General features: G+C 31.9%; 2 protein-coding genes across 2 annotated transcripts; both read left to right on the top strand.

Moving 5' to 3' along the window:
• Positions 1-5,008: 5,008 nt before the first annotated feature.
• On the top strand, positions 5,009-7,704 carry LOC145632613 (protein FAR1-RELATED SEQUENCE 11-like). The gene is made up of 4 exons (XM_081684966.1): positions 5,009-5,921; positions 6,064-6,504; positions 6,919-7,333; positions 7,376-7,704. Exons 1-4 carry the CDS (start codon positions 5,028-5,030, stop codon positions 7,702-7,704), a joined length of 2,079 nt encoding a protein of 692 aa, XP_081541092.1. The 5' UTR covers positions 5,009-5,027.
• A 9,038-nt stretch (positions 7,705-16,742) lies between these two features.
• LOC145631933 (transcription factor HY5-like) lies at positions 16,743-21,348 on the top strand. Its single transcript, XM_081684166.1, has 4 exons — positions 16,743-16,907; positions 17,046-17,229; positions 19,499-19,655; positions 21,091-21,348. The coding sequence occupies exons 1-4, from the start codon at positions 16,835-16,837 to the stop codon at positions 21,145-21,147; spliced, it is 471 nt and encodes a 156-aa protein (XP_081540292.1). The 5' UTR covers positions 16,743-16,834; the 3' UTR covers positions 21,148-21,348.
• The last annotated feature ends 800 nt before the right edge of the window (positions 21,349-22,148 follow it).

Here is a 22,148-nt window from a genome sequence, read left to right as displayed (position 1 = left end):
AACCTAAGCCAAAACCTCGATGCTCAAAGAAAAGAAATATTAATGATGCCGAAGGCTCTGAGATGGACGCTACCATTGAGGGGGAAAAACCGCAAAAATACCAACCTGTGTTATCGCTAAATCTACATTGGTGTAAATCATGTAATTTTGTTGAACTCCTTGACTTACTTGAGTCACAACAATGGGTTTATTTGTTGGATGTGTGTGCTAAACATATGGTGTATCCGAAAATAATGGATGAATTTTGTAAGTCTTTTAGCTGTGTGAAGGGTGTTTGTTCGGGTATTGTTAAAGGGACTCAAATATCTTTTGATGCTGAATATTTAGCTAGTTTGTTTCAAGTTCCTAATATGGGGCACGGGCTATATTTTAAGGGTCGATGCAATGTGGAAGTTAATGGAGTCTCGGCGGATGAGATGCTTGAATTCATTGGAGGGGTTCCTGGAGTAATAAGTACTAATCATAACCTTTCTTCACCTCGTCTTAAATTACTCTACAATCTGGTAAAAAGAACCATCTTACCTCGACCCCATAAGCGCAAGATATCAAACCTTCTTGATACTACAATTATATATTGCCTCGCCAATAAAATTCCAATCAACTTTCCCGCTTTAATGATCCAACATCTTAGTCACTGTATCTCTACCCTATCTATTCCATATGGATCATTATTAACCTTTGTATTTCAAAGTTTTGGTTTCGATTTTGATGGAGAAACTTCTATTCCCTTGCAACCTGAAAATCGTCTTCAACCTAAAATGCTTCATGGAATCAACTTAGAAGTCATAGGGGGAAAAACGTGTTTTGTGAAGATGCCCGGTGAGGATGAAGATAAACAATCTGAGAGTGAGGGTGATGATGAAGTAGAAGAGGAAGGAGAGGAAATTGAAAAAAAAGGAAAGGTTGTGGTAAAAGAAAAGAGGGTGTTTTTGAAAGGAAAAAGAAAGAGTTCAAGAATCGCATCTAAAACCGTAGCCCCTGTTTATGTTATTGACGAAGACGAAACTGCGGAGGTAGTACCTTCTCCTAAGGGTGCTGCGGAGGGAGTCACATTGGGTACCTCGATACCTAGTGTTCCTCCTATTGTCGGTCACTCAACTGGTGTTCCCTCTTCGTTTTCTCAAGATTTTGGTTTTGCTGCATTTGGGTCGTCTAGTCCCTCTAAAACAAAGAAGGAGAAATTATTAGAGGAACTTAAGACTTCTTTTGTCAATGTGATTAAATCTAATGAGCAGCTTGTTGGCAAAGTACAGGAGCTTGAGAAGACTGTGGCTTCTTTACAACAGGAACTACAAAACCTTAAAGATCAAATGTCTCAAAATCATCAAGCAATCATGTCAACTATCACCAAACCGTGAATTTTGAATAGCCAACTTGTTCCACCCATTCTTTTCCAAACTATGGTGTTTATTATTATTTTAAAACTTAGTTAAATTTTTTTTTATTTTTCTTATGTTTACTCAGTTGTTGGGTGAAGACTTTTTTTAATGCTTGCTATTAATGGAACACATGGCTTTTGATTTCCTATTGTGCAATTACCTGGTCTTGCAAAGTTTGATTGCCTAATCCTATAAATATGTGGAGATACTTTGCTTTGTTTCTAAGGGGCTATTTCTACGGAAGTAGTGGTGTGTGTGGCTATTTTGTTCAATATTTTTCTTTTGATGAAGCCAAAAGGGGGAAGACAAAGCAAACTTGTACGCTAAAGTTCCGAGTTCTCAGGTAGTATAGTATGTATATTCTCAAATAGTATAGTATGTATAGTTTATTTTTTTTATGTATTGTTATGAGTGCTTGATTTGTGCTTGATTTTTATTTCTCTCTCAAGTTTGATTTGGTTTGTCATCATCAAAAAGGGGGAATATTGTTGTACTCTATGTTTTGATGATGACCCAAACAAACTTAACTAATGTTTTTATTAAGTTCCTGTGCGTAGATGAATGAAGTTCCCGAGAAGGAACATAAAAGAATCTGTGTTACAGACTTGGCAAAAACAAGCGAAAGAAAATCAAGTAAATATTTATCATGTTCCTTTTGGGAACAAAGGTTTATCTAGTTCCCTTTGGGAACAAGTGTGTGTCATGTTCCTTAAGGGAACAAGCTTTGTTCATTATTCATGATCCTGAGTGGGAACTTGGAACGAAGCAAATTGAAGCTACAGAGTTGGAGCTTGTAGGGAATAATTTCAAGCCTTTAAAATCCCACTAGCTCGAACCCCACTGTGATCATACACTAAAGTACGGTGGCGTCCAAAAGGGAAGAAGATAGAGCAAAAGAGTCGCCAACAAGTTTTTTAGGAACTTGTAAACCGTTCACGAGGTGAAGGTTACACCCCTTAACGATCCAAGAGATCGTCAACTCCATAAGGTCATGAACCAAATAAGGGTTCGGGGATGATGGTACAAATCCAACCTAAAAGAGATTGAACCTGCCCTAATAATAGGCCTCTACTTTATTCTGCTCGTATTCATGTGCGCTTTCTGACTAACATACAATCAATAGGATTAACCCTAAACCTGTTTAATCTATGTTGGTTGAATTTAATGCACAAACAAACTATTATTGGCAATCACTTGAATTATAATCACAATTAACCCTAAACAAGATTATTAATTATCTTATTAAGCGTGATTACAAGTACCAATTCCCTTTAACATGCAATAAAAGGTGATCAAGCAATAACAATAAAAAATATATCAAGCAACATAATAAATAATCAAGAAGAATAATAATCATGAATAAAATAATCATCATAATCATGTTAAAGCATAGCAAGATCCTATGCATGATACTAACAAGATTAATAACAAACCCTAGCATGTCACTAAACAATAAAAATCAAACCTTTAGCCCTAACATGAATTAATATTAGAAAAAACATAAAAGGCATCATAGCAATCATATTTAATATTAAATTTAGCCTAGACATGATACTAGGAATTATAATAACAATCTAAACATGATGTCTACATCATAATATCGATTAATCAATTAAAGTACTTACTTGGATGCCTCGTACCTCTTTCAAATAACAAAATACACACGTTAGTAACTTCAAGGAAAATAATAAACAAACAATTAAATTAAATAATTGAAATAGAGATTTGGGACCAAACCCTCAGAAATTAAAACCTTTCACGTCTAGGGCGAAGGCAACTTCGAATATGGCTAGGTGTTTCTAGATCTTGCGAATGCGGAATTTTGTGTTAAAAAGCAAGAAAGAAAGAATGCTAAAGAATACTTGAAAGCTTGAGAATGAAGAGAATTGGTGAATGAAAGATGATGATCGTTGATGAATGAATTGTTGATGAATGAATTGTAGATGAATGAAAGAGAGTTGATGAATCGATATTGGTAATTGGTGAATGAAGAGAGTTAATGAGAATTGATGATAATTCGTGAATGAAAACGGAGTTTTTGATACGATATTTATAGAGAAAATCATCCAAAAAAGATAATTTAACAAAACAGAGTCTGAAGATCGTAAAACAACATTGGCGCCAACCCTGGCTAGTTGGCGCCAGCACCAATGGCTAGCGCCTGGCGCCAATCCTGGTTCCAGGCGCCAAGGCCTGGGGTTGGACGCCAAACTGTTTTTCAACGCGTTTTTGAAAATCTGATAAATTTCCCGTACTGGAAGATAAAATAATATAATTCCATTGAAAATGCTATTTGATCTTGATTAAAACTCTGAAAAGTCCTAATTGAATTAGAAATGAAAAGAACCTTCTAGAATGTTCTAGAAGACTAAAACCATTCCTAATTGCATTAGGAATGATAAATTATATTAGGCCCTCCCCTAGATCATTGGGCCGTACATAAAGCTCAAACCGGACCCAGTTTAGTAAATTGGCCATAATTTCCTCAATATTCATCGGAATCGGGCTTATAATATATCGTTGGAAAGGTCTTTGCAAGCCCCATCCAACTACACCACTATTGGACCCATATCATGGACCAACCAAACTGGATTGGCTGTTTTCTTAAAATAAAGTTTTCAAAATTAGGGAGAAGAGAAAAGAAATAAAACTTTCCGCAACACTAGACCTTTCCACACTTTCGTTTCATTCGATTATGATTCGACGTGAAAGGCACTCATCACTGGGTTTGGTTTTGAGGAGACACAAATGGGTGTCTACAGAGCTTCAAACAAGAGAAGACGTGAAGACTAAATTTATTTTAGGATTTATGTAAGTGTTGGGAACTTATAGTGATTTGGAACTCAGAAGGAACATACTTGGTTTTTAAGAAAAAATATGAACGTATATTTTAAACTCTTTGAAAATATATTAAAATTATTTTTTCTTGAAAAGCTAAAGATTTTGATGTGATAAAATCTATTTTGGTAAAAAGATTATTTATTTTTGTAAAATAAATTTTAGATATTATCTTTAGGCAAATGCTATATGCAGCCCTAAGGGCTGCATATAAGCATTAATTAGATATAAGATTCCCTTATATTTCCAATAATATAAATACAAATCTCAATTAATTAATTTTATGATTCTGCCATAAAATATTTAACAACACTAAGTTTTGGCTAATAAAAAGGGGGGAAATTTGGCGCCATATTCTATTAAAATTTTGCATCCCTTCAGTTTCCATTATATGGTCTTGTCAAACATAAAATTCCATTAATGGATATCAATCAACATTCCATCAAAATTTCTTCTGACAAATAAATCCTATCAAAGTTACTGTTAATTTGGGGCAAAAGGCACATCAAGAACCCACTGGTATGTATATATGTTTTCTTATCACTTTTGACTAAATTAATTCTTTTTCTCCCCTTTTTTTTTTTTTTTTTTTTTTTTTTTTTTTATCTTTTCTCATGTTTTTTATTTCTCATAATCTAAATATGAAACGTTAAGCATGTTTCTTATCTTCCCTAAAAAAAAAAAAAAAAAAAAAAAAAAAAAACATGTTTCTTATCTTTTCTCATATTTCTAATTTTTTATCCTAGTATTTGTGTGCATTTTAATTTTATCTAAGAAAGGTATGGTTGAATTGTTAAACAGATTTTAGTGATGCTTGATTTTGATTTGAATGAACCTTTTAATGAGGAAGATCAGAGGGATTATGATGAACCTTTTATTGGACAAACCTTTTCAAGTCAAGAAGAGGCGTTTGTCTTTTATAATAATTATGCAAAACGACAGGGTTTTGTAGCTCGCAAAGATCGTTCGGATACTAAACATGGTAGAACTATTAGACAAGATCTTTTATGTCATCGTGGAGGTAACCAACGTTTAAAGGTATTTAATCCCTCTATAGCTCAACGAAATAAGGGATCATCAAGATGTAGTTGCAAAGCCCATGTGAGGATTACTTTGAAGAAGTGCTTTGACATATTTCCAGAGGAATGGCATGTAACAAAATTTGTTAAGGAGCATAACCATGGTATGGTGTCACCACAACAAATGCGTTTTCTTGCAGCAAATCGAGTTATCACAAAAGAAGATGAAAAACAAATTTTATTATACAAGGAAGCGGGGTTGCCGGTAAGACAAATAATTCGAGTGATGGAACTACAAAAAAATGTTAAGCATGGGGAGTTATCTTTTCTTGAAAAAGATGTTCGTAATTTGTTTAGTAGAGTTAAGAGGGAGCTTGACATGGATGATATAAAAAATCTTTTTGAGCATATGAAGTTGGCAAAGCAAGAAAGTCCACTATTTCAATATGCTTACACAATTGATAATGAAAACAAATTGGAAAATCTATTTTGGTGTCGAGCTCAAAGTTTTGATTGGTACCAAAAGTATGGTGATGTAGTGGTTTTTGATACTACCTACAAAGTTAACTCATATAACATGCCTTGTGGAATATTTGTTGGTATTGATAATCATGGGAAGACAATTTTGTTTGGGTGTGCTCTCCTTCGTAATGAGACAACATCAACTTTTAAGTGGTTAATGAAGGTATATTTTTAATATTGTTTTCATTTTTTTTTACCCAAAAAATAATAATTATCTAGTATATGTATTCATATATACAGTACGTAATTCCTTATTAACATTTTTCATTTTTTTTTATTTTTTTTTTTTTTTTTTTGTGAATTAGACCTTTGTTACTATTATGAAGAAAGCACCAAAAACTATCTTAACCGACCAAGATTTATGGATGTCCGAAGCTATAGCAATTGAGATGCCAAGCACAAAGCATAGTTTTTGTATTTGGCATATCACTTCAAAATTTAGTTGTTGGTTTGCTGCACTCTTACGTGATGCCTACCAAACTTGGTGTGGTGACTTTTACAAGCTATACAAAATGACAAATCCCGAAGAGTTTGAACAACATTGGCCTCTAATGGTAGCAAAGTATAACATGGAAGACAATAAACACATTCAAGGTCTATACGAAATAAGAGGTTTTTGGGCACCTGCTTATCTCCGTGATAGTTTTTTTGGAGGGATGATAACTACCGGAAGATCGGAAAGTATAAACGCGTTTATCAAGCAGTTCGTTTCATCTCATATAAGTCTGACTGAATTTGTTAAGCAGGTTTGTATTTTTATTTTTTATCTCAACAACTAAATATATTCTGATAGTGATATTTGTTTGGTATCATATTTGATTATTTGTTAAATATAAGTCTGATAATATTTGTTAGGTATCATATTTGATAAATATATTGTGTTTATCTTGTATAGTCAAAGGGCATTAATCGTTGCCGATTTTGTAGCCTAGAATTATGTTAGGCTCTTGTATATATGGTTGTACACTTGATTAGATTAGTTCAATGAAAATTTTCTATCCATTTTCTTCAAATATATTCTATACTCGTATCTAGTTGCTAAATAAATTTTGTATAGTTTTTTTTTCCCTAGTATCTACCGTATATTTTCGCACTTAAAAAATTACTTATAAAAATTTATGGATGATGTTTTTTTGTTTGTTTATGGCTAAATAATATATGTGGATATTGGTGTTGAAGAAATTATTCAAGGACATGCACATTTGAGCTTGAATGCCTTAATTAAACCAACTTCTTTGAAAACAAAGTCACCTTTGGAAGAACAAGTTTTTGGAGTGTTTACGCCATTTGCTTTCAAAAAGTTTCAAGATGAACTTACAAGGGCAACTCTATATTCTATAATTCATGTAGAAGGTCATGAGTTCACGGTGAGATATTATGAAGGTGACGATAAAATCTCTCATAGAGTCTTTTGGGATGGAAAAAATACAGCCATGTGTAGTTGTAAAAATTTTGAGTTTTGGGGTATACTTTGTCACCATATATTACGGGTGTTGTTCCACAAAGATTGTTTCAAGATCCCTTTATCCTATCTACCTCTACGATGGTGTTGTGATGCATTGCAAGATACTACTAGTACTCAAGAAGATGCATTACAAGCTAATACTAGTACTCAAGAAGTTGTACAAGAAGAAATGTTTTCCGTAGAGGAACTTACTCCGACGATTAATGCATCCATGGGTGATGTGTTGTGCCCTCCACAATCCAAAACTAAAGGGCGTCCCAAAAAGAAGCGTGAGAAGGGTGGAAAAGAAGTAGCAAAAAAGAAGACTAAGAGTTGTTCCATTTGTAAGCAACCTGGTCATACAAAACCTACATGCCCTTATAAAGAAAATATTTTCCCCTCACAAACTACAAATGATGGTAATTCTACTGTATCACATAAAAGGCATAAGAAAACAGCAGAGGATTTAGGACTAAACCCTATCTTTTCTTTGAAATTTTAGGTAATGTTCTCCTGACTTTTTTTTTATATATAAAAGTTTAACATGTATATCTTTATTTTTATTTTTTTCTGACATAATCTATACAATGTGCAGATTGAAGAATGAAGATTGATGAAACAAGAATTGATGATATTATAAGAAAATCTTTTTTTTTTTTTTTTTTTTTTTTGGTGTACTGTCATATGGAATATACTATTTTTTTTTTTTTTTTTTGAAACCTCGAAGATACTATTTGTGAGACATTTGTTTAGGATCTAAGGTTTTCTTTGGCTCAACTTTTGTCATATTTATCACATAACTTTTGGATGATTAGCTTTCATGATTATCAATTTAAGGGTATTTTTTTTTTTTGGAGGAAATTATCAATTTAAGTTGTACAGTAACTTTTTTTTTTTTTTTAAAAAAAAATTAGGAGAGAAAATTATTTATTTTAGTTAAAGTTGGTTGGACATATTTATTGAAGGGATGGTAGGACAGCTCAATTAATAACATTCAAACAACATTTAATAGTTTTATTATCAATCTAATACAATTTTTAATTAGATTCCATTGAAATAAGTAAATATGCATTAATTATGGGAATTTGCTAATTTTTATGTACAACCCTTAGGGCTGCATATAGCAGGACCGTTATCTTTATTAAACTTTCTTTTTCTCCAAGTTAGTTTTACACGTTTTAATCTTTTCTGACTTAGTCTTAGGAATACCGTTAAAGATATTTCTATCACTTGGTCATCACGTTCCCATGTTTTCCTCAACAATCAGTTATGGATTCATGTCCTATGATCATGGGAACATGACTATTGTGGGGAGAGTGGGAAGTCGTTTAGAGTTTATGAGTACTCTATAAATAGAGAGTTGTAAACTTTGAACGACTCACCAGACTTAACTTGAAAAACATTCTTGAAATATCTTTGAGCTTTCTTTTAGAGTCTGAGTTCCTATTGCATAAGTTTTTCCTACACACTAGATTACAGAGTTGTATTTTGGGTTTTTGGGAAAAGGGTTGAGTGAACTCTTGTTGTAGTTAGGCTTTGAGTTGAGCCTAAGAGTGTAAGAGAGAGCTTCAAAGTCGAAGCTTGTGAGTACAGTTGTTTGAGGGAACAACTGTGGGAACTTGAGTTTATTGAGAAACTCAAGTAGAGGTCCTTATAGGTTGTAACAGAGTCGTTGCCCTATAGTGAAAGAGTTTAGTGAAATCCGTAGTGGTCGTGGTTTTTTCTTCTTGATTGGGCCCAAGAAGTTTCCACGTAAAAATCCTCTCTTGCATTTTCGTGTTCCTTATAGCTTTCATTTAAAATTCCACTTTAATTTGCTATAAGTTCTTGTCTACAATTCACCCCCCCTCTTGTAGAAGTTCATCTGGTTAACAAAGACTAATAGAGCGGAGGTGCGCTGTGGTCTCAGAGACGTCAATCTTCGGGATCATCACCAGGATGGAATGATTCCATTCCTTAAGAAGGTACCCGGTGGCAAAGAAACTCTGAATAGCTAAAACGACCTCACTTCCCACCTTATCCCGGTGTTTTTTGAAAAAAGCAGTTGTGAAACCATCAGGTCCCGGGCTTTTATCCCCATTAAAGCTGAACATAGTCTTACGAACTTCCTCTGCTGTAACCGGCTTAGTTAAGATACCCAGCTGATGACTATCTAAGGTCGGAATATCAAGCTCCCGTAATAGCATGTTCGTCAAAGCATCTGTATCTGGGTCCACCACTGGGCATAACACCTTTTTCATTGAGTCAACGACCAAGTCCCTAACAAGATCTTTATCCTCCAGCCATACACCCTCATCATTTTGAAGAGTGTGAATCAGATTCTTCTTCTGTCGCATTTTCACCCTTGAGTACAGGAGGGAGGTAGGGAGATCACCTGAAGCCAACCAATTCTCCTTTAGCCGTTGTTGCCAAAAAGCTACACTCAATGAAGCCGCTTCCGTAGACGAGACCACATTTGTGACGTAAGAGTGAGCTAGCGGTAGATCCTCCGCTAACATACCCTGGGAGGCCAAGTCCTTTGTCAACAATTTCTAGATTACCCCCCAAAGCTTACTGTTGTTTAAGCACCAGTTTCGCATATGATTCCTTGTTGTAACTTGTTTTATAGAGACAGAGAACGTAGGAGACCCAGTACATGTGAATTCCACGTGTGCGAAACAATCGACCCAATTTCTGCAAAATTCAAGCACCAATTATCCACCTGATAAGGTCTATTGCTCTGTTTCGGAATGACTTCATTTGTAAAGACAATGGTTGCGTGATCAGAGGCCACCAACGGTTGGTTAATAATCCTGCTCTCCGGAAAATGAAAAAACCAATCATTTGACATATAACCCCTATCCAATCGTTCCAAAACCAGGCCATTAGTAATTCGTTTATTCGTCCAAGTGAACCTAGGACCGGAAAAAGGAACGCCTAAAAGAAGATTATCAATCTTCCAATTTGTAAAGACCTCACTACCTCTAATTTGTACGGTTCCTCCCAACTTATCTTCAAGTAGTTCCAATTGATTGAAGTCTCCTAAAATTAGAATATTAGGGAATTGTTGGAATTGTGGGAGCATAGTACTCCAAAACACAAACCTATCCTCAAATTTAGGCGGTCCATACACAAAAAAGATGTTCCATATCATACCATTCCGCTCCTTTACAATACAATGGACAAAATTTGGAGTCATAGAGACACAAGAAATAGGAAAACTAGACCACCCTAAAACCACTAAACCTCCACTAGCACCAACCGAGTCAACACCAGAAACAAAAGTAGGATTCCTAGAACTAAACATACTGGTAGCTGTACTAACCGAGCATTTAGTCTCGGAGAGAAACAAAAACATAAGTCTATGTACATTAAGTAGCCACAAAAGATAAGGAAGCTTAGGAGAAACATGATCATTTATCCCCCTTGAATTCCAGGAAATCGTCTTCATGGAGAAGTAGAGGAATCCATCCCCGATTCGTCATGACTAGCATCCTGATTAGAGTTAGAATCCTTGCACCTATCAATAGAATCTGTGGAGTCCGAGTTCTCAAAGGTAGTAACTGTGAGATAATATAAACTCTTTGATCAGAGTGATTTCCATTGATCAATATTTATAGGGTTACAATGAGAAACCTAATCATATTAGGTAACTATAAGATATGTACAGATATCAAAGATAATCTTATACAAAATATATCCTAAACCTAGGATGAGAATATTCTATGGATATTCTCTATCACACCCCCGCAGTCAGAGCGGGAGAAAATCGGATGCTCAGACTGGATCTGAATCAAGCATCGAACGATAAGGATAGTATAGTAACCCATGATCAAAAGAGAAGTAGTAGGCATGTGCTGGTGATGACGATGAGAAGCAACAACCACGACCTACGTATAGTAGAGATATGCGCTTTTAGGCTGAAGGAGAAGAGTCATGCATATACTTGGGCCAAGTTGCAGATCTAGAGAAGAATAAGTTAAGGGATCAAACCATCATCGGGGAGAAGACACTACACTACTACGTGAAATCACAGTTGAAGAAAAACAAATAAAATTGCGCAAGAAAAGATTAAATCCCACCGCTTGAAATTAATCAATTCTCAAAAGAGAAACCAGGTAGCAAGAATTAATACTCCACAAAGATTCCAAGTGCTGCAACAATAAAAGGAGCTAACTTGATAGCAAAAGAGATGTGCAAAAGTTGACCTTATTGTGATATACCACCACCAAAACAAAATCTATGTGATTATGTGTAAGAAAAAAAAAAACCAATGAGGCAATGTAAGAATCATTGTTGGTCATGGGGAGGTGGAAATAGAGTGCGGCACATGGAGTAGGTTGGCAGATGTGGTTACTGCCAGTAGGGGGAGGCGGTAGTGTATGCGATTGCCAACAACGATGGAGGAGGCTTTCGCGATTGCTACTGTTGGTAGGAGGCGCAAGGTTACATAAAGATTCTAAAACTAAAAAAAAAACTTTGAGAAAAGAAAAAAAAAATCTATATGTGTGTTTGCGGAAGCATAAAAAACTTTGTATATCCCGCCGGTGGGTTTAATTTTCTAACCCACCGGCAGGGTGAGAATTTTTGTATATGATCCCAAGATCTAACCTAAGCTGTGATACCATGTGAGATAATATAAACTCTTTGATCAGAGTGATTTCCATTGATCAATATTTATAGGGTTACAATGAGAAACCTAATCATATTAGGTAACTATAAGATATGTACAGATATCAAAGATAATCTTATACAAAATATATCCTAAACCTAGGATGAGAATATTCTATGGATATTCTCTATCAGTAACCTTGTGCTTCTTGCAACGATCAAGTGGGAGTTTAGAAGCTTGACGTTTCCCTGCCAAAATAGAACGGTCCTTGCGGCCCTTACAAGACTTAGAAGACGATGCACAACCCGGCTCTACTCCCATATCATCAGCCATTGTGACATCGGTGATGCACTTTGATAATAAGACCTTAGCACCATTTATCCCCGACCACAGATTAAAACCCCTTTTCATCTCTAACCTCTCTAGACGTAACCGACGCCTCTTTTGGAGCCAATCCGAAGTGCAGTATCTAAGAGCAGAAGGCATATCCAGATACTGAGATCGGTCCAAGCTGGTAGCAAAAGGTCAAGCCCTTTTACGGGGCCACCCCTGAACAGCGTCAATCTGCATCGGTGTAGGTTGTTCAGGGGTGTTATGCTAATAACATTATGTTTGATATATTACCTTTTACCCTTTCTACTTAACTATATTTAAATAATTACAACTTTACAAGTGAGTAAACTTCTACTTAAGGGTTGTTACTTGAAGTTGTTAGATCCCTAATATGAAGGGTTACAATTATAATTACTTATCCTCTCTTTTAATTGTCATGCTTTTCTTTTCTTTTACGGCATGAAACTAATATTACTTCATCAATTATTAATCTGAAGCTAAAATAAAATGAAGGGAGTACGTGGCGCATATATTAAGCGTTTTGTGAAAAAAACAACTTGCTAGCATAAGGAGCAAATAGAGGAACAACTGCCTGTCCAAAAAAACTATAGAGGAACAAGTAAGAAAACTTGCGCCTAAAGGAAAGAAGAAAAGCTCAAAATTAAGGAAGATGATCATAAAATTGAACTTGTCATACAATACAAGAAAATAAAAATTGAGCAATGTTTACTTCAAGGTTGCTTCTGTTGGCTATCTTTTTATTACTCCAATGACTTTTACACTTTTATTACCATAATACAATGTACTTTGTGTGAAACTCAAGCACACTCATGTTTTCTCTAAGATTATTATACCTAATTAAATTTAGTGCTCCATAAAAGTGGTAAATTTTGAGACATTTGGTATGGCAAATTTACTTTGGAATGGGGTCGTTGTTTTATTTTGTGTGGCAAAAAGGAAATAGGCTTTGAAATTTGAGCCTAATTTTGAGCCCTCACTAATTTATCTTTGTGTCTTGAACCTTTGACAATTGATTTTCAACATTGACCCATATTGTTTACAATATTATATTATATTATACTTTATTAATCATGTGATTTGTATTATTAATAGTGAGAATATGGTCAAAGGTGTGCAAATTGAGTTTTAATGAACTTTATTAAAGTTTTATTTATAGGCTATTTGTCGAATTCATGTTCTATGCATGATAATGATATGTACAAATCATCATCAATTTTTTTATTCATATTAATAGCATATCTACGATTAATTAATTAATTGGTATATTGTTAAGGTAAAACATTTAAGTTGTGTTTGGTAAATAGTTTTTTTGAGCAAAATTAGCTATTCGACCAACTAACATTAACTTATTAATTATATAAGCTAATTTTATTTAAGTGTTCGGTGGAAAATTTATACCGCTAAATAAGCTCTTTTTCAAAAAGCTCCTTCAAAAAACAAAAAAAAAAAAGCTTATTCAATGTCTTAAGGTGAAAATGACACTCATATACCCATTTAACTTAAAATTTAAAATCTTACCTCAACTACCTACCCCCACAATTAGCTTATTGGTTATTTTCCAAAACTCAAACAACTTCAAACAATTAGCTAGTCAAAATCAGTTAATACAATTAGGTTCAGCTTTTAGCTTTTCATCAAACACAATTTTAACATTATTAATGCTTACATTTAAGTTTAATTGTGTTCGTAAATCGTACTCTCTCCGTCCCTATTTGCCACCCCATTATTGAAAAAAAAAAAGAGATGGAGGGAGTAATAGTTTTAGCCTTCTTTGTGTTGCTATGGCCTATGGGCTTTGAAGGTTTGCTTCATGGGCCTCACTGCTTAACTTGAGATATAGGCCTTGCTTTTCCATGAGGTTCTAAGGGAAGGCCCTTCAGTTTTTGTTATTGTTTTGCTGGATAATGACTTGATGAAATAACGAATAGCTTGCTTACAAAAGTAGAAAAAATATAATTAGTTAATTCAAAATTATTCCCTTTGTTAGCACTAAATAATTTATGTTTGTCAACATAACTAATAATTTGACATTTTAAAAGTTTACTATAAGAAAATTAAAAAATATCTATTATCTATACACGAGTAAAACATGAGCTCAAACATTGTATGAGTTATGCTAAATTCGAACTATAACAATATTGAGAAAATAATATCTTCGTACTACGTATTTATAGTAGCAACCATAACTGTACCCTTAAACAAATATTAACACATTGACAAAGCGACTAATGAAGTAATGATGAGGACATATTATACAAACTAGTTGGTAGCCCAAACGTTGCCCTGGGTCATTGCATTACATGTTTTATGCAAAAAATGAATTAAAAATAATTGTTGAATTATGGAATGAAATGAGAAATATAGTATTTATGTTTGATTGATGAACTTAAGTTCGTTACGAATTAAGCTAAGCCAATAGTTGGCTCCTCCCTTCACTCTTAAGTGATTAAAAGTTGCACCTTACAACAACTATAACAGACTACTACACCCTTGCTCATCATCATGTATATGGATGATAATTGTTTACCTTTTCACTCTTGCATTGGTTGTTTAGACCCTCCTTTTATTGATCTCTATGCAATCTTCCTCTTTATATATAACAACACACACACAAAATACTACAAATTATAACAATCGTTCTCTTGATGATCTCTCTCCTCCAATAGTGAAAGGTGACATATTCTATATAGGGGTGATTAGTAATAAAATATTTGATAGAAATGGAAGATTTATATAAAAGGGTTTAGTGACAGTAATGAAATAATTAATTAAGATTGGAATTGGTGATGTTATTAACGATACGTTAAAACTTTTTAAACAAATAAAAATAAAACCCAAGAATCATAGTAATCCATATGAAGGTGAAATATTGAATATATATTCAGATTTTATTCTTGGTCAGTTACAAAATTAATTAGTATGAATAAAAAATAGCTACTCCATAGTTAAAAACTTAATTTGTATATGAGAATAAATATTGACTACTCAATCTATGATTATGAACAATGTCAATTACAACTATATTTCGGGTCATTCATTAAGACCGGCATTTAACTATTTAGCGTAAATCATGGTAAAAATTAAATTTATGATTAATGAATCAAGTAATGACTTAGTGGTAAAAATTGCTATTATTAATATATAATTGCTTATGTGGCGCTTGTCAATGAATAGGGTGAATGAAAAGGTTTGATGATGTGGCTAAATAAGGAAAAGAAAGTAACACATGGCGGATTGGAACTCCTCGCCTTTGAGTTTTAATAATGCTATGTAATATTGATATCAACACATTGATAAAAGTAAATTATTGATGATGAAGAGGTTAAGGATTCAAGCTTTATTTGATATCAAGCAGTTAGAAAATTTCAAATGATAAAAGCCAACTAAATAATGTAGCTCAAATTCTTAGACTAATTAAGCCCAAATAAATGTGGCATAGTACTATGTAGTGTAACTCGTCCTTTAATTTTATTATACATCACACACTCAATTATAGGCAGTGAGACATTATGAAGTAACATAATTTCCTACAGAAAGTAATTACAAGAAATATTTTAATTTATTTTATGTTAACTTTTATTATACTCCTCCATCGTGCATTAATAATTTCAATACTTTAATATAATCATTAGATAAAACCCATTTAAATGCATCAATCACATGTTTAATTAACAATTTTAATATAATTAACTGATGCACTACATTTAAAAACCATGTTTCATGAGACATTCTAATAGGAAAAAAAAAATCATTTAATTAATGCATTACACATTTAGTAATTAGTATTGTAACGACATGCATGCATAGACAAAACTTAACTTAACAATGACTAAACATTTTTTACAATTAGATAATGACAAATAAATGTATATATGATTTAGGTAAACATATAAAATACAACCTTGATTATTATTTATGAAACAATATTATAGAAAAAATCCAAAATAAATAAATAATTCCCCCATAAAACAAAAAGAAATAGGAAAGAATTTAATTGATTGCTTCCTTTCATCTCCTAACAAGAAAGCTAATCTAGGAGTGCAACTTTTGACAAAACAAAGCATCAAAATATGGATATACATGCATCAACGTGTTCTTTCTTCCACCAATCTTTCTCCCTCCTAACTTCACCACCTCCCATTCTTCCCCACTTGAAATTTTCTCATCACTTGTCTATTCTCATTTATGTCTATTTTTTGTACGTACAAATATTTATTTCCTTTTACATAAAATAACTCCTCCATTCTTTAAAGATTGCTCCATTTTTTTTACGTATTAAACTGTTCTTTAAAGATTACCCCATAACATAATGTATAAGAAAAACAGAGCTTTACTCTCACAAACATTACTTTAGAGTTTCATTAGTCTTTTGTCTAATCAAATTCACTCGGCCAAAACTTAATAAATTACTACCTCCGTTACAGGTTATGTGCAACGATTTGACATAAAGCAGAGCATTAAACATAGATCAATTAGCAAACGAGTAGCAACGTCACCATATATATTTTCCCCCACAAATCCACGTTATCCTAATATTGTTAGTACTACGTGTATTTTTTACGTACTCTATATATATCCATATTCCTTGAATTTATATAAATACATACATAAAAATGAGACATATTTAGCTCTATTATTCATATCCTCAAAAAATAAAAATTGTTTTATCTTATATTATACCTTGATCATGGCTCAACCTGCTACTTTGCCTCTTCTTCCTCTTTCTATTTCTACTACAACAGGAAATAATAGCAACCTAGGTTGGTTTATTCTTCTTATACATACTTTGATATAAATGAATTAATAAATTTATAATTATTATATTTTGTATTTTGATTTATGAAATAACTAATACTAAAGTGACAAAACTAAAGAAAAATAATTTGGGTGTTATGCAGAAGAAAGTGATGAAGAATTGTTTATGGTGCCGGATATGGACACGGGAGAGGAAGAGGAAACAAAGATGATAAATCAAGGAAGCTTACAAAGCTCTAATGGTAACAACAATGGTGGCGAAGTAGCGCCTCCTAAGCGTAAAAGAGGCCGTAATCCTGTTGATAAGGAGTATAGAAGACTTAAGAGGTTTGTTAATAGTTAATAATTTTGTTGTGTTCAATTTGAGTCATGATCTATGCAGATTTTTTTTAAAAAAAAAAATTACTTAATAACCAATAATGATTTAAGTTAATTAATTAGTTGGAAAATAATTAGATTTAGCTGTAATGTAAGAGATATTATCCTATTAATTAGAAAATTTTGACTATTAATTTTAATTATTATTATAAAAAGGATAATGGCAAGTACATTAGATTATTTAGAAATAAGAATGAAAGGTAGAACATAACTCTAACATGAAATTTAATGTACTATAAGTCTATAATGTAGGTGCCTCAATCTTTTTACCTTCCAATTGATTAAACACATATTGATTGTTAATAAGGCATTTTGCTATAATCAACTACTCGTCAAAAAAAAAGAAAATCAACTAAAAGAGAAATAAATAAATGAATTTTGCTCGATATTATAGTATGTTAATAATGGATCGTAGATTAGTGCTAACAGATTGATTGAGTCTTAATTCTTAAATGAGCTTAGGTAGATCTAATGATTTCTTGTGAGATCATTTAGCAGAACAATTAGTCCTTAAGAAGGATTGGTAGTACCTCCATTACTCATCAAAAATTTATTTGGAGTAGATAATTTAATTGGGAGTGTAATTATTTTTATTAATTAATAATAATAATAATAATGAATCTATATTTCTTTACCCTATTGGTCTGATAAACGGGCAAAATATAAAAGTATATTAAGTATTAGATTTAAAAAAAAAAAAAAAAAAAAAAAAAAGAGACCTTTGATATAAGTATATATGGATCTATCAAACATTGCATTGTGTAAAATATATTAAGTGGATTGTAAGTTTGTAACCATGGTATGATGGTAATCATATATATAGGTTGTTATCAGTTTGTCATAATTTTATCTTGAAGATCAACAAAGTCAATTGTTAAGAAATTCATTTATTTGTTCTTAATATATGCATTGCAATTTGCAAAGCTAAATACACCCTTTTACAGTATGAGAGATAAAAATTAAACCTAAACCTAATAATTTGCATACCGATCATATCTCAAAATTTAATATTTTTAGAAACCTTGTATACTTCATATTTATCTCAATCTTATTTTTATTTTTTATTTTTATTTATTTTAATTTTTTTTAAATTTTGAACCCAACAAAGTTTACATATATACGTTGTATATATGAATATGTTTTCTTGATATGATGGTGATGTGTTAGTTTTTGAGCCTTTCCTTTTTCATACATGCAATAATTGTATATTTCTATTTAAGTTTCAAGCTAAAAATTAAGACAATAAATTCCCAAATGTTGGTGAAAATATAACATATATATGTGAAATTGTTTGATAGAGTGCTGGAAAAAATTTTTTGTCGAGCGTGCAACATTGTATTATTGTAAAGTAAAAAAAAAAAAAAAAAAAAAAATCCTTAAGTTTGTAGTTGTATTGTTTAATGGGCCAGATAAAAAGCCATTCTATATCAATAGAACAACTATATACCAAGTAACCAAGATACAAATTACAAGTACTTAGTCGACACTCAATGTGGAAGTCGATCTATTAGTAACTAGAAATGTAAGGTCTATTCCACATCACTGTAGTTTTTTTAATTTTTTTTTTTTTTTTTTAAAAGTCTTATGATATATTTCATATTAACAATAAAAAAAAAAAGGTCCATATCACATTTTTGTAGTTTCCTTTTTTGTTATTTGTTTTTTTTTTAAAAAAAAAAGGAGAAAAGACAAACGAGTCCATAATTATTTGTTTTTGAGTTCGAGTCCATTGAAAAACAAATTAAAAGATATGTTAATTTTTACACAGTACTATTTTGAAGGGTTGTTGATTTATTGGTTGCCCGCGGCTCCTAAAATGACGGTCATATGTAGCGTTCGACAAATAAAGAAAGTCGATCAAAAAATATTTAAGATCAAATTTGAGTCTAAGCTACCTACCTATACAATTAAGAGTTAAATTAAATCATCTGAATTATGTGTCAATGTATGATAAAGAGGAAAGAAAGGTAAACTTCTTACATGCACTGATAGGCTAGGATTCAAACTCGTGACCTCAATTTCACTAAACAAAAAAGAGGAGATAAATATAATATATATCCCAAGTCCCTCCACAAGTCCACAACTCCTCTAGATAAAGCTACATGCATGTACATGTAGAAATTGGAATTTTGGATAAATGATGAAGATTTTGTAGTAATGAAAGAGAAGGATATTTTGTAATTATGGAAACTAACTAAGTTGGTTAAAATGCATGCAGGTTGTTAAGGAACAGGGTGTCTGCTCAACAAGCACGTGAAAGGAAAAAGGTTTATGTGAACGATTTAGAGTCAAGAGCCAATGAATTGCAAGAGCAAAACTTCAAATTAGAAGAGAAAATTTCTACTCTTGTTAACGAAAATACAATGCTTCGAAAGGTATATATATTACTAATATATTGCCTACATATCAATTAAATATTATTTTATTACAGAATAATTGAAATTTAATTTATTTCAAGGACAAATAAAATACATAGCTATTTTCTTTCAAAAAAAAAAAAAAATACATAGCTATTTTAATATATACAGAATATATGAATATAATGCCTCCACACCCACAAATCCTTAATAATGCAAAATCATTGGTTCATATTGTTTATGTTAAATAGTCATGATTACTTTTTTTTTTTTTTTTTTTTACAGGAATAGTCATGATTACTTAGACATAAGATAACCATTAATCTTAAATTTATCACATTTGTCTCTTCGGAGACATCTGATAAATTTATCACATTTTATTATTCACTTTATTTTCAATTAACTATTTGAATATTTTTTTTCAGTAGGATTTTTTTTTTTCAGTAGTTTGATAACCCTAATATTTTCAAAATTGGGTTGGACTAATTTAAAATAATTATATAATTCCTATTAATATAATTTGAAATTGGATTGTATGTTGAAATTCTTTAAAAAGTACATAATATAATTAAAGCTTTAATAACTTTTTTTAAAGGCAAATGATATATGCAGTTAGTCACAAAGTGTATAAGAAGATTCAAAAGGAAGAATTATGTGTTACATGGTATTACGCATTATATAATAACATTGATCGACACAAGATTTTGTTATAAATTCCAAACTCTTACCATTTTAGGGAGTGTATTTAATTCTTATAATATAATCTTAAGAGCTATATACTTGTATCATATACAAATTAAAGTACCCTGAAGTCTTAATGCCTAAAAGTCATATGTTCCATTCTCCCTATTTTAGGTCTAATAAGTTCTAATAAATTCAGATAAGTTCAGTTTGTGAAAATAAATTATGATTAGAGTTATCTAAGTTTAAATTACATTAAATATAAAATTTTATTAAGTTTAGAAAGATTTAATAACTCAATTCAGATAAGTGAAAAGCAGGTAAATAATACACCTGCACTTTAAGTGTCTAACCGTTAGACCGGCACGGTCATCCACCACGAATGCCTCACTGATAACTTCTTTTGAATGAAATAGATTTTGTATATATATATATATATATATATATATATATATATATATATATATATATATATATATATATATATATATATATATATATATTTGAAAGAAGAAAATAGAAAAATTGTTAAATCATCATAACTTTGACAAATTTATTACTTTTTTTTTTTTTTTGACACAGACAAATTTATTACCTTTAAATTCATCAAAATTTGACTCTAATAATAAAAACCAGACGGACCTACCAGTCTTACCAGAAATGAAGTGTAATAATGTTGTTTGGTAATTGCCAAAAAAAAAAAAGTTTTTTTGATACACTCTTACGTAGTACGAGTATATACAATCATTAATTTGTTTTGATAATATTGCAGATACTTATGAATACCAGACCAAAGACTGACGAAAGTGAAGACCCCAAGTGTTCATAATTTAAAGATTGCTCGCATTTTTATTTTCTTATTTTGCAAATTTCTATTTAAAGAAGTAATTTGTAAAATATTTGAATTATTTACATACAAAAGCTTATATATAGTTTAAGCAAAGATACATAAACTTACCATCAAATATACGAGGCTAACTGTATGCATGCATGCACATTACTTAATATACTGTTTTAAATTTCAATTTTATTTGGTGCGAATGGGTATGAAAGGGTTGATAATGTACAATTTTTATAACTATTTATATTGCTTAGAGCTGTCAAAAACCGACCCGAACTGGTGAATCCAAACTGTTTCGAACTGTTTCGAAAAGAAACCGAACCGATAAGAACCTGTTATTTTAAAACCGTAAACCGACTTGACCCGATTTTTCAAAACTTGAAACTGAACCGATCCGAATATTTGAGAACCGATAATGAACCGTACCTATTATCAAGCCGAACTGATACAACCCGAAACCAAGAACAACCCGAACCGAGTACTTCCGAACCCGGTAGCAACCCGACCCATTGTAAAATGAAACCATTTAAACCAGACAAAAACCCGATAAATCCAAATCGCTTACAACCTGTAACTAGTTAGGACCGAACCATTTATAACCCGTACTAAATTATGACTGAACAGTTTACAACCCGTAACCTGATGAATCACATTTATATAGGATTTATAGGCACGTTTATGCTAAGTTTATAGTTGCTTTTTAGGTCTTTTAGTTGCTTTTTAGGTCGTAAATACATAAGTTGTCCATTTTATGCTCTATTACGCTTCGTTTGTGTTTTCTTAATGTTTCAGGTAGTTTCCATAACTATTTAGACGCTTTCGGAGTGGTTTTGGAATAATAGGACAATGAAAGGATGAAACGTCGATGAATCGAGGTCGCTCAGTGAAGGATATATGAATTTGTGGAAGCTTATTATGAGATTAATATGTATGAGAAATGAAAATAGCATCCACAAGGGTCGTTATGCACTTTACGGAAATGAATTTGA

The sequence above is a fragment of the Chenopodium album genome, chromosome 5 (assembly GCF_948465745.1).
Source record: "Chenopodium album chromosome 5, dcCheAlbu1.1, whole genome shotgun sequence".
In the NCBI taxonomy this organism is placed as follows: Eukaryota; Viridiplantae; Streptophyta; class Magnoliopsida; order Caryophyllales; family Amaranthaceae; genus Chenopodium; species Chenopodium album.
This window is presented reverse-complemented; position numbering and strand designations above follow the sequence as displayed.

What these genes read in the sequence shown, in the direction of transcription:
- LOC145631933 (XM_081684166.1), top strand. Translation starts at nt 16,835, where the DNA reads ATGGCTCAACCTGCTACTTTGCCTCTTCTTCCTCTTTCTATTTCTACT. An exon ending in AGGAAATAATAGCAACCTAG is followed by an intron (nt 16,908 to 17,045) that starts GTTGGTTTATTC and finishes GGTGTTATGCAG; the next exon opens with AAGAAAGTGATGAAGAATTG. An exon ending in AAAATACAATGCTTCGAAAG is followed by an intron (nt 19,656 to 21,090) that starts GTATATATATTA and finishes ATAATATTGCAG; the next exon opens with ATACTTATGAATACCAGACC.
- LOC145632613 (XM_081684966.1), top strand. Translation starts at nt 5,028, where the DNA reads ATGCTTGATTTTGATTTGAATGAACCTTTTAATGAGGAAGATCAGAGG. An exon ending in CTTTTAAGTGGTTAATGAAG is followed by an intron (nt 5,922 to 6,063) that starts GTATATTTTTAA and finishes TTTGTGAATTAG; the next exon opens with ACCTTTGTTACTATTATGAA. An exon ending in TGCATTGCAAGATACTACTA is followed by an intron (nt 7,334 to 7,375) that starts GTACTCAAGAAG and finishes CTAGTACTCAAG; the next exon opens with AAGTTGTACAAGAAGAAATG.